Source organism: Heterodontus francisci, chromosome 29 (assembly GCF_036365525.1).
Source record: "Heterodontus francisci isolate sHetFra1 chromosome 29, sHetFra1.hap1, whole genome shotgun sequence".
Lineage (NCBI taxonomy): Eukaryota > Metazoa > Chordata > Chondrichthyes > Heterodontiformes > Heterodontidae > Heterodontus > Heterodontus francisci.
This window is the reverse complement of record NC_090399.1, coordinates 43,635,757-43,648,630: the sequence shown is the minus strand read 5'-3', so window position 1 is coordinate 43,648,630 and position 12,874 is coordinate 43,635,757. Positions and strand designations below refer to the sequence as shown.

At 52.4% G+C, this 12,874-nt stretch overlaps 1 protein-coding gene across 1 annotated transcript in view; it reads left to right on the top strand.

The window, feature by feature from the left end:
- LOC137345808 (collagen alpha-2(XI) chain-like) overlaps nucleotides 1-12,874 on the top strand; it is a 730,020-nt gene that overhangs the window by 245,833 nt on the left and 471,313 nt on the right. The window contains exons 12-13 of the mRNA XM_068009057.1: nucleotides 6,872-6,913; nucleotides 12,300-12,362. Coding sequence (XP_067865158.1) covers nucleotides 6,872-6,913; nucleotides 12,300-12,362 — 105 coding nt within the window. The remainder of the gene's footprint in view (nucleotides 1-6,871; nucleotides 6,914-12,299; nucleotides 12,363-12,874) is intronic.

Genomic DNA, 12,874 nt, shown 5'->3' with positions numbered 1-12,874 from the left:
GTATTTACAGGGGATTCCCCCCTCCCCTCCCCCCTCCTGTGTCTGACAATGTCTCGATGTATTTACAGGGGATTCCCCCCTCCCCCTCCTGTGTCTGACATTGTCTCGATGTATTTACAGGGAATTCCCCCCTCCCCCTCCTGTGTCTGACACTGTCTCTATGTATTAACAGGGGATTCCCCTCCCCTCCCCCCTCCTGTGTCTGACACTGTCTCTATGTATTTACAGGGATTCCCCTCCTCTCCCCCTTCCTGTGTCTGACACTGTCTCGATGTATTTACAGGGAATCCCCTTCCTCTTTCCCCTCCTGTGTCTGACACTGTCTCTTTGTAATTACAGGGGATTCCCCTCCTCTCCCCCCTCCTGTGTCTGACACTGTCTCTATGTATTTACAGGGATTCCCCTCCCCTCCCCCTTCCTGTGTCTGACACTGTCTCTATGTATTTACAGGGAATCCCCCTTCCCCTCCCCCTCCTGTGTCTGACACTGTCTCTATGTATTTACAGGGATTCCCCTCCCCTCCCCCTTCCTGTGTCTGACACTGTCTCTATGTATTTACAGGGAATCCCCCTTCCCCTCCCCCTCCTGTGTCTGACACTGTCTCTATGTATTTACCGGGTATCCCCTTCCTCTTTCCCCTCCTGTGTCTGACACTGTCTCTTTGTAATTACAGGGGATTTCCCTCCCCTCCCCTCCCCCTCCTGTGTTTGACACTGTCTCTATGTATTTACAGGGAATCCCCTTCCTCTTTCCCCTCCTGTGTCTGACACTGTCTCTTTGTAATTACAGGGGATTCCCCTCCCCTCCCCCCTCCTGTGTCTGACACTGTCTCTATGTATTTACAGGGAATCCCCTTCCTCTTTCCCCTCCTGTGTCTGACAATGTCTCTTTGTAATTACAGGGGATTCCCCTCCCCTCCCCTCCCCCTCCTGTGTCTGACACTGTCTCTATATATTTACAGGAAATCCCCCTCCCCTCCTGTGTCTGACACTGTCTCTATGTATTTACCGGGGATTCCCCTCCCCTCCCCCCTCCTGTGTCTGACACTGTCTCTATGTATTTACAGGGATTCCCCTCCCCTCCCCCTTCCTGTGTCTGACACTGTCTCGATGTATTTACAGGGAATCCCCTTCCTCTTTCCCCTCCTGTGTCTGACACTGTCTCTATGTATTTACAGGGAATCCCCCTTCCCCTCCCCCTCCTGTGTCTGACACTGTCTCTATGTATTTACCGGGTATCCCCTTCCTCTTTCCCCTCCTGTGTCTGACACTGTCTCTTTGTAATTACAGGGGATTCCCCTCCCCTCTCCTCCCCCTCCTGTGTTTGACACTGTCTCTATGTATTTACAGGGGATTCCCCCCTCCCCCTCCTGTGCCTGACACTGTCTCTATGTATTTACAGGGGATTCCCCCCTCCCCCTCCTGTGTCTGACACTGTCTCTATGTATTTACAGGGGATTCCCCTCCCCTCCCCCCTCCTGTGTCTGACACTGTCTCTATGTATTTACAGGGATTCCCCTCCCCTCCCCCTTCCTGTGTCTGACACTGTCTCGATGTATTTACAGGGAATCCCCTTCCTCTTTCCCCTACTGTGTCTGACACTGTCTCTTTGTAATTACAGAGGATTCCCCTCCCCTCCCCCCTCCTGTGTCTGACACTGTCTCGATGTATTTACAGGGAATCCCCCTTCCCCTCCCCCTCCTGTGTCTGACACTGTCTCTATGTATTTACAGGGAATCCCCTTCCTCTTTCCCTCCTGTGTCTGACACTGTCTCTTTGTAATTACAGGGGATTCCCCTCCCCTCCCCTCCCCCTCCTGTGTTTGACACTGTCTCTATGCATTTACAGGGAATCCCCTTCCTCTTTCCCCTCCTGTGTCTGACACTGTCTCTTTGTAATTACAGGGGATTCCCCTCCCCTCCCCTCCCCCTCCTGTGTCTGACACTGTCTCTATATATTTACAGGGAATCCCCCTCCCCTCCTGTGTCTGACACTGTCTCTTTGTAATTACAGGGGATTCCCCTCCCCTCCCCCTTCTTGTGTCTGACACTGTCTCTATATATTTACAGGGAATCCTCCTCCCCTCCTCCCTCCTGTGTCTGACAATGTCTCTTTGTAATTGCAGGGGATTCCCCTCCCCTCCCCCATCCTGTGTCTGACACTGTCTCTATATATTTACAGGGAATCCCCCTCCCCTCCTGTGTCTGACACTGTCTCTATGTATTTACAGGGGATTCCCCTCCCCTCCCCCCTCCTGTGTCTGAAACTGTCTCTATGTATTTACAGGGATTCCCTCCCCTCCCCCTTCCTGTGTCTGACACTGTCTCGATGTATTTACAGGGAATCCCCTTCCTCTTTCCCCTCCTGTGTCTGACACTGTCTCTATGTATTTACAGGGAATCCCCCTTCCCCTCCCCCTCCTGTGTCTGACACTGTCTCTATGGATTTACCGGGTATCCCCTTCCTCTTTCCCCTCCTGTGTCTGACACTGTCTCTTTGTAATTACAGGGGATTCCCCTCCCCTCCCCTCCCCCTCCTGTGTTTGACACTGTCTCTATGTATTTACAGGGGATTCCCCCTCCCCCTCCTGTGCCTGACACTGTCTCTATGTATTTACAGGGGATTCCCCCCTCCCCCTCCTGTGTCTGACACTGTCTCTATGTATTTACAGGGGATTCCCCTCCCCTCCCCCCTCCTGTGTCTGACACTGTCTCTATGTACTTACAGGGATTCCCCTCCCCTCCCCCTTCCTGTGTCTGACACTGTCTCGATGTATTTACAGGGAATCCCCTTCCTCTTTCCCCGACTGTGTCTGCCACTGTCTCTTTGTAATTACAGGGGATTCCCCTCCCCTCCCCCCTCCTGTGTCTGACACTGTCTCTATGTATTTACAGGGATTCCCCTCCCCTCCCCCTTCCTGTGTCTGACACTGTCTCTATGTATTTACAGGGAATCCCCCTTCCCCTCCCCCTCCTGTGTCTGACACTGTCTCTATGTATTTACCGGGTATCCCCTTCCTCTTTCCCCTCCTGTGTCTGACACTGTCTCTTTGTAATTACAGGGGATTCCCCTCCCCTCCCCTCCCCCTCCTGTGTTTGACACTGTCTCTATGTATTTACAGGGAAACCCCTTCCTCTTTCCCCTCCTGTGTCTGACACTGTCTCTTTGTAATTACAGGGGATTCCCCTCCCCTCCCCTCCCCCTCCTGTGTCTGACACTGTCTCTATATATTTACAGGGAATCCCCCTCCCCTCCTGTGTCTGACACTGTCTCTATGTATTTACCGGGGATTCCCCTCCCCTCCCCCCTCCTGTGTCTGACACTGTCTCTATGTATTTACAGGGATTCCCCTCCCCTCCCCCTTCCTGTGTCTGACACTGTCTCGATGTATTTACAGGGAATCCCCTTCCTCTTTCCCCTCCTGTGTCTGACACTGTCTCTATGTATTTACAGGAAATCCCCCTTCCCCTCCCCCTCCTGTGTCTGACACTGTCTCTATGTATTTACCGGGTATCCCCTTCCTCTTTCCCCTCCTGTCTCTGACACTGTCTCTTTGTAATTACAGGGGATTCCCCTCCCCTCTCCTCCCCCTCCTGTGTTTGACACTGTCTCTATGTATTTACAGGGGATTCCCCCCTCCCCCTCCTGTGCCTGACACTGTCTCTATGTATTTACAGGGGATTCCCCCCTCCCCCTCCTGTGTCTGACACTGTCTCTATGTATTTACAGGGATTCCCCTCCCCTCCCCCTTCCTGTGTCTGACACTGTCTCGATGTATTTACAGGGAATCCCCTTCCTCTTTCCCCTACTGTGTCTGACACTGTCTCTTTGTAATTGCAGGGGATTCCCCTCCCCTCCCCCCTCCTGTGTCTGACACTGTCTCTATGTATTTACAGGGATTCCCCCTTCCCCTCCCCCTCCTGTGTCTGACACTGTCTCTATGTATTGACCGGGTATCCCCTTCCTCTTTCCCCTCCTGTGTCTGACACTGTCTCTTTGTAATTACAGGGGATTCCCCTCCCCTCCCCTCCCCCTCCTGTGTTTGACACTGTCTCTATGTATTTACAGGGAATCCCCTTCCTCTTTCCCCTCCTGTGTCTGACACTGTCTCTTTGTAATTACAGGGGATTCCCCTCCCCTCCCCTCCCCCTCCTGTGTCTGACACTGTCTCTATATATTTACAGGGAATCCCCCTCCCCTCCTGTGTCTGACACTGTCTCTTTGTAATTACAGGGGATTCCCCTCCCCTCCCCCTTCTTGTGTCTGACACTGTCTCTATATATTTACAGGGAATCCTCCTCCCCTCCTCCCTCCTGTGTCTGACAATGTCTCTTCGTAATTAGAATTAGAATTAGAATTTTTTGCAGGGGATTCCCCTCCCCTCCCCCATCCTGTGTCTGACACTGTCTCTATATATTTACAGGGAATCCCCCTCCCCTCCTCCCTCCTGTGTCTGACACTGTCTCTTTGTAATTACAGGGGATTCCCCTCCCCTCCCCCCTCCTGTGTCTGACGCTGTCTCTGTGTATTTACAGGGGATTCCCCCCTCCCCTCCCCCCTCCTGTGTCTGACAATGTCTCGATGTATTTACAGGGGATTCCCCCCTCCCCCTCCTGTGTCTGACACTGTCTCTATGTATTTACAGGGGATTCCCCCCTCCCCCTCCTGTGTCTGACACTGTCTCTATGTATTTACAGGGGATTCCCCTCCCCTCCCCCCTCCTGTGTCTGACACTGTCTCTATGTATTTACAGGGATTCCCCTCCCCTCCCCCTTCCTGTATCTGACACTGTCTCGATGTATTTACAGGGAATCCCCTTCCTCTTTCCCCTCCTGTGTCTGACACTGTCTCTTTGTAATTACAGGGGATTCCCCTCCTCTCCCTCCTCCTGTGTCTGACACTGTCTCTATGTATTTACAGGGATTCCCCTCCCCTCCCCCTTCCTGTGTCTGACACTGTCTCTATGTATTTACAGGGAATCCCCCTTCCCCTTCCCCTCCTGTGTCTGACACTGTCTCTATGTATTTACCGGGTATCCCCTTCCTCTTTCTCCTCCTGTGTCTGACACTGTCTCTTTGTAATTACAGGGGATTTCCCTCCCCTACCCTCCCCCTCCTGTGTTTGACACTGTCTCTATGTATTTACAGGGAATCCCCTTCCTCTTTCCCCTCCTGTGTCTGACACTGTCTCTTTGTAATTACAGGGGATTCCCCTCCCCTCCCCCCTCCTGTGTCTGACACTGTCTCTATGTATTTACAGGGAATCCCCTTCCTCTTTCCCCTCCTGTGTCTGACACTGTCTCTTTGTCATTACAGGGATTCCCCTCCCCTTCCCCCTCCTGTGTCTGACACTGTCTCTATGTATTTACAGGGATTCCTCTCCCCTCCCCCTTCCTGTGACTGACACTGTCTCGATGTATTTACCGGGTATCCCCTTCCTCTTTCCCCTCCTGTGTTCTGACACTGTCTCTTTGTAATTACAGGGGATTTCCCTCCCCTCCCCTCCCCCTCCTGTGTTTGACGCTGTCTCTATGTATTTACAGGGAATCCCCTTCCTCTTTCCCCTCCTGTGTCTGACACTGTCTCTTTGTAATTACAGGGGATTCCCCTCCCCTCCCCCCTCCTGTGTCTGACACTGTCTCTATATATTTACAGGGAATCCCCCTCCCCTCCTGTGTCTGACACTGTCTCTATATATTTACAGGGAATCCCCCTCCCCTCCTGTGTCTGACACTGTCTCTATGTATTTATAGGGGATTCCCCTCCCCTCCCCCCTCTTGTGTCTGACACTGTCTCTTTGTAATTACAGGGGATTCCCCCTCCTCTTTTCCCTCCAGTGTCTGACACTGTCTCTTTGTAATTACAGGGGATTCCCCTCCCCACCCCAATCCTGCGTCAGACACTGTCTCTTTGTAATTACAGGGGCTTCGCCCTCCTCTTTACCCTCCTGTGTCTGACACTGTCTCTATGTATTTACAGGGGCTTCCCCCTCCTCTTTTCCCTCCAGTGTCTGACACTGTCTCTTTGTAATTACAGGGGATTCCCCTCCCCACCCCAATCCTGCGTCAGACACTGTCTCTTTGTAATTACAGGGGCTTCGCCCTCCTCTTTACCCTCCTGTGTCTGACACTGTCTCTTTGTAATTACAGGGGATTCCCCTCCCCTCCCCCTCCTGTGTCTGACACTGTCTCTATGTCTTTATAGGGGATTCCCCTCCCCTCCCCCCTCTTGTGTCTGACACTGTCTCTTTGTAATTACAGGGGCTTCCCCCTCCTCTTTTCCCTCCTGTGTCTGACACTGTCTCTATGTATTTACATTGGATTCCCCTCCCCTCCCCCTCCTGTGTCTGACACTGTCTATGTATTTACAGGGGATTCCCCCTCCCCTCCCCCTCCTGTGTTTGACACTGTCTCTAGGTATTTACAGGGGATTCCCCCTCCCCTCCCCCTCCTGTGTCTGACACTGTCTCTATGTATTTACATTGGATTCCCCTCCCCTCCCCCTCCTGTGTCTGACACTGTCTCTATGTATTTACATTGGATTCCCCTCCCCTCCCCCTCCTGTGTCTGACACTGTCTCTATGTATTTACAGGGGATTCCCCCTCCTCTCCCCCTCCTGTGTCTGACACTGTCTCTATGTATTTACAGGGGATTCCCCCTCCCCTCCCCCCTCCTGTGTCTGACACTGTCTCTATGTATTTACAGGGGATTCCCCCTCCTCTCCCCCTCCTGTGTCTGACGCTGTCTCTATGTATTTACAGGGGATTCCCCCTCCCCTCCCCCTCCTGTGTCTGACACTGTCTCTATGTATTTACAAGGGATTCCCCCTCTTCTCCCCCTCCTGTGTCTGACACTGTCTCTATGTATTTACAGGGGATGCTGGTTGAAGGTCCTCCTGGTGCTGAAGGTCCTGCGGTAAGTGATTCTGTTTGATCTGCTGTGGGAACAGGAGCTGCACATTTTCGGTCCCTTTCACATCCACTTGTCTTTTCCCAAACCATGCTCCTGTCCTTTTGAACCAATCCCCTCAATTGTTCATCCCTGCCTGTTGTTTTGCCTCCTTGTTACTCCCCATAAAATGACGTCAGTGTGAAGAATCCTGCAATTTCTTGAAATGAACGGAGTCTGGCCATCGTACCCTGAAACGTCTTCTGCCCAAGTCGCAGGGAGAGGATTAGGCTTTGCCAGGTTGTCTCCGAGTCAGATCGTGAGCTGTTCCTCATTCTGGTGGCTCTGGGTAAGCAGTCGGGATCTCAATGGAGTCAGGATGGGGGCTGGAGCAGGAGTGTGTGAGGTGGGCGGGGGGAATCATACAGGGATGTTCTGAGGAGGAATAGCCATTGTAGGATAGATAATTCTGAGAAATAAATATTGTAATAGATGGTTAGTGTAGGGAGCGAGGGTCAGGGTGAGGGGGGTAGTGCAAGAGGGTGAGGGTGAAAGGTGAGGATGGAGGGTTGAGAGAGAGAATGAGTGAGCATGAGGGTGGATGGTAGGGAAGAGGGTGAGCATGGAGGTGGAGGTGAATGGAGGGAAAAGGGTGAGGGTGGAGACAGAGGGTGAAGGTGGCAGTGAGGGTGGCGGGGAAGGCTGAGGGTGGAGGGTGACGGTGAGTGTGGTGGGGGAGGCTGAGGGTGGAGGGTGACAATGAGGGTGGTGGGGGAGGTTGAGGGTGGAGGGCGAGGGTGAGGGTGAAGGTTTGAACTCTGCAAAGACAAACAGCTTTAAGGACCTGCACCAGAGTCAGAGAGAGTGGCTGGTGGAGCCTCCTTGGTCTGAAGATCCTCTGCCTTGCGATACTGAGGGAGTGCCGCCCTGTCGGTACCGAGTGAGTGCTGTACTGTCAGCACTGAGGGAGTGCCACACTGTCAGCACTGAGGGTGTGCCATATTGTCAGTACTGAGGGAGTGCCGCACTGTCAGCACTGAGGGAGTGCCATATTGTCAGTACCGAGGGAGTGCCGTAATGTCAGCACTGAGGGTGTGCCATATTGTCAGTTCCGAGGGAGTGCCATACTGTCAGCACTGAGGGAGTGCCGCACTGTCAGCACTGAGGGAGTGCCATATTGTCAGTTCCGAGGGAGTGCCGTACTGTCAGCACTGAGGGAGTGCCGTACTGTCAGCACTGAGGGAGTGCCGCACTGTCAGCACTGAGGGAGTGCCATATTGTCAGTACCGAGGGAGTGCCGTACTGTCAGCACTGAGGGAGTGCCATATTGTCAGTACCGAGGGAGTGCCGTACTGTCAGCACTGAGGGAGTGCCGCACTGTCAGCGCCGAGGGAGTGCCGTATTGTCAGTACTGACGGAGTGCCGTACTGTCAGTACCGAGGGAGTGCCGCACTATCAGTACCGCGGGAGTGCCGCACTGTCAGCACCGAGGGAGTGCCATACTGTCAGTACCGAGGGAGTGCCGCACTGTCAGCGCCGAGGGAGTGCCGTATTGTCAGTACCGAGGGAGTGCCGCATTGTCAGAGGGACTGGTCTGTAAATCACATCTTAAACCGAGGCCCCTGTCTGCCTGGTCAGGAGAACCTTTCAGATCCCGTGGGAATTCTCAAAGAGGATCAGGACATTCTCCTGGTCTCTGTGCCCTCGGTCCAGCACAAGCAGACGAGCTGGTCATTCACGGGTTGCTGCCTGCCTGTGGGTGATGTTAGTGCCAAATGGTTAAGGTTTGCTTCCGGACCAGCCTCTTTATCTCGTGGCAGCTGAGATGTTACCATTGTGCACACACCCTTTCTCCTCTCCCTCGCATTCTGTCTCTCTCTTTCTCTCACTCGGTACCCTTCTTGTTTCTCATGTCTCTCCCTCCTCTCCTTTTCCGCTCGTTTCTCTTCCACTCTCTCACTCTCCACCCTCCCTTTCTTGACCTCTTGCAGACTTTCCTTGACTTCAACCTTTGTGCCTCTCTCTCTCTGTCCTCCCAGTCCAACGCCCTCGCTCTGCTTTCTCTCTCCTTGCTGCTGTCTCTCTGCTTTCTCTCTCCTTGCTGCTGTCTCTCTCTGCTTTCTTTCTCCTTGCTGCTGTCTCTCTCTGCTTTCTCCATGCTGCTGTCTCTCTGCTTTCTCCTTGCTGCTGTCTCTCTCTGCTTTCTCTTTGTTGCTGTCTCTCTGCTTTCTCCTTGCTGCTGTCTCTCTGCTCTCTCCTTGCTGCTGTCTCTCTGCTCTCTCCTTGCTGCTATCTCTCTGCTTTCTCCTTGCTGCTGTCTCTCTCTGTTTTCTCTTTGCTGCAGTCTCTCTCTACTTTCACCTTGCTGCTGTCTCTCTTCTTTCTCCTTGCTGCTGTCTCTCTGCTTTCCCCTTGCTGCTGTCTCTCTGCTTTCTCCTTGCTGCTGTCTCTCTGCTGCTGTCTCTCTGCTTTCTCCTTGCTGCTGTCTCTCTGCTTTCTCCTTGCTGCTGTCTCTCTGCTTTCTCCTTGCTGCTGTCTCTCTGCTATCTCCTTGCTGCTGTCTCTCTCTGCTTTCTCTTTGCTGCTGTCTCTCTCTGCTTTCTCTTTGCTTCTGTCTCTCTCTGCATTCTCTGTGCTGCTGTCTCTCTCTACTTTCTCCTTGCTGCTGTCTCACTCTGCTCTCCCCTTGCCGCTGTCTCTCTCTGTTTTCTCCTTGCTGCTGTCTCTCTCTGCTCTCTCCTTGCTACTGTCTCTCTCTGATTTCTCCTTGTTGCTGTCTTTCTGTTTTCTCCTTGCTGCTGTCTCTCTCTGCTTCTCCTTGCTGCTGTCTCTCTCTGCTTTCTCCTTGCTGCTGTCTATCTCTGCTTTCTCCTTGCTGCTGTTGCTCTCTGCTCTCCTTGCTGCTGTCTCTCTCTGCTTTCTCCTTGCTGCTGTCTCTCTGCTTTCTCCTTGCTGCTGTCTCTCTCTGCTTTCTCCTTGCTGCTGTCTCTCTCTGCTTTCTCCTTGCTGCTGTCTCTCTGCTTTCTCCTTGCTGCTGTCTCTCTGTTTTCTCCTTGCTGCTGTCTCTCTGTTTTCTCCTTGCTGCTGTCTCTCTGCTTTCTCCTTGCTGCTGTCTCTCTCTGCTTTCTCCTTGCTGCTGTCTCTCTGTTTTCTCCTTGCTGCTGTCTCTCTCTGTTTTCTCCTTGCTGCTGTCTCTCTGCTTTCTCCGTGCTGCTGTCTCTCTGCTTTCTCCTTGCTGCTGTCTCTCTGTTTTCTCCTTGCTGCTGTCTCTCTCTGTTTTCTCCTTGCTGCTCTCTCTCTGTTTTCTCCTTGCTGCTGTCTCTCTCTGCTTTCTCCTTGCTGCTGTCTCTCTGTTTTCTCCTTGCTGCTGTCTCTCTGCTTTCTCCTTGCTGCTGTCTCTCTCTGCTTTCTCCTTGCTGCTGTCTCTCTGTTTTCTCCTTGCTGGTGTCTCTCTGTTTTCTCCTTGCTGCTGTCTCTCTGTTTTCTCCTTGCTGCTGTCTCTCTGCTTTCTCCTTGCTGCTGTCTCTCTGTTTTCTCCTTGCTGCTGTCTCTCTGCTTTCTCCTTGCTGCTGTCTCTCTGTTTTCTCCTTGCTGCTGTCTCTCTGTTTTCTCCTTGCTGCTGTCTCTCTCTGCTTTCTCCTTACTGCTGTCTCTCTGCTTTCTCCTTGCTGCTGTCTCTCTGTTTTCTCCTTGCTGCTGTCTCTCTCTGTTTTCTCCTTGCTGCTGTCTCTCTGTTTTCTCCTTGCTGCTGTCTCTCTGTTTTCTCCTTGCTGCTGTCTCTCTGTTTTCTCCTTGCTGCTGTCTCTCTGCTTTCTCCTTGCTGCTGTCTCTCTCTGCTTTCTCCTTGCTGCTGTCTCTCTGCTTTCTCCTTGCTGCTGTCTCTCTGTTTTCTCCTTGCTGCTGTCTCTCTCTGCTTTCTCCTTACTGCTGTCTCTCTGCTTTCTCCTTGCTGCTGTCTCTCTGTTTTCTCCTTGCTGCTGTCTCTCTCTGTTTTCTTCTTGCTGCTGTCTCTCTGCTTTCTCCTTGCTGCTGTCTCTCTGCTTTCTCCTTGCTGCTGTCTCTCTGTTTTCTCCTTGCTGCTGTCTCTCTCTGCTTTCTCCTTGCTGCTGTCTCTCTGCTTTCTCCTTGCTGCTGTCTCTCTGCTTTCTCCTTGCTGCTGTCTCTCTCTGTTTTCTCCTTGCTGCTGTCTCTCTGTTTTCTCCTTGCTGCTGTCTCTCTGTTTTCTCCTTGCTGCTGTCTCTCTCTGTTTTCTTCTTGCTGCTGTCTCTCTCTGCTTTCTCCTTGCTGCTGTCTCTCTGCTTTCTCCTTGCTGCTGTCTCTCTGCTTTCTCCTTGCTGCTGTCTCTCTCTGTTTTCTCCTTGCTGCTGTCTCTCTGCTTTCTCCTTACTGCTGTCTCTCTGCTTTCTCCTTGCTGCTGTCTCTCTGTTTTCTCCTTGCTGCTGTCTCTCTCTGTTTTCTTCTTGCTGCTGTCTCTCTGCTTTCTCCTTGCTGCTGTCTCTCTGCTTTCTCCTTACTGCTGTCTCTCTGCTTTCTCCTTGCTGCTGTCTCTCTGTTTTCTCCTTGCTGCTGTCTCTCTCTGTTTTCTTCTTGCTGCTGTCTCTCTCTGCTTTCTCCTTGCTGCTGTCTCTCTGCTTTCTCCTTACTGCTGTCTCTCTGCTTTCTCCTTACTGCTGTCTCTCTGCTTTCTCCTTGCTGCTGTCTCTCTGTTTTCTCCTTGCTGCTGTCTCTCTCTGTTTTCTTCTTGCTGCTGTCTCTCTCTGCTTTCTCCTTGCTGCTGTCTCTCTGCTTTCTCCTTGCTGCTGTCTCTCTGTTTTCTCCTTGCTGCTGTCTCTCTGTTTTCTCCTTGCTGCTGTCTCTCTCTGTTTTCTTCTTGCTGCTGTCTCTCTCTGCTTTCTCCTTGCTGCTGTCTCTCTGCTTTCTCCTTACTGCTGTCTCTCTGCTTTCTCCTTACTGCTGTCTCTCTGCTTTCTCCTTGCTGCTGTCTCTCTGTTTTCTCCTTGCTGCTGTCTCTCTCTGTTTTCTTCTTGCTGCTGTCTCTCTCTGCTTTCTCCTTGCTGCTGTCTCTCTGCTTTCTCCTTGCTGCTGTCTCTCTGCTTTCTCCTTGCTGCTGTCTCTCTGCTTTCTCCTTGCTGCTGTCTCTCTCTGCTTTCTTCTTGCTGCTGTCTCTCTGCTTTCTCCTTGCTGCTGTCTCTCTGCTTTCTCCTTGCTGCTGTCTCTCTGCTTTCTCCTTGCTGCTGTCTCTCTGCTCTTTCCTTGCTGCTGTCTCACTATCTGTCCTGGGCAGATTGCAGTGTAATGAAGGGGACTGCGATGAACCTTGTTTTTTGCCTGTGCTAGTTACAGGTGCTGAGGCCTCAGAGCCTGCCTCTTGTATTGGTTTTTGACTTTGGTTTTGTTTTGGTCTTGTTGACAGGGTCCGACTGGCCCCCCAGGAGCGTCGGGATCCCCCGGACCCATGGGCGATCCTGGTGAAAGGGTAAGTCCAATCTTCATCTGCGGAGAACTCCTTCAACGCTGTGAACCTGCAGGGAGTTGATCCCTGGTTTGTAGCTGACCGGCCCCGGCGGGGGCTGGAGGGTGGAGTCTGGGCCCGATGCCCATTTAACATCGTGCCCGCGTCGAAATGTGGGGGCGCCCTGACCCAGTCCTCTGTCTAGGCAGGTTTGTCTCAAGCTGGGCCTTTGTAAGGGTGTTGGAAGCAGGGCCTTCAGCAGCATTATTGTAGAAATGCTGCACAGGAATTCCTGTCGGCTCACAGAGCCATTGATGTGAATGTGACAGGCCGTGCCTTTCTGCAGTTGTCTGACTGGGTCAGAATGCAACACAAACCGAGAAACCCAGAAAGCTGTTGGAAAAACGAGGGGTTCCCACTCCATTCGGTCACTGGTCCCTGACTTGCAGGTCCTCTAACATCAGGTCCAATGAAGGATTTCTGTCAACGCACAAGGAGAGAGGGTGCACTAATTGTCTGAGTGGCTGCAATAGAGA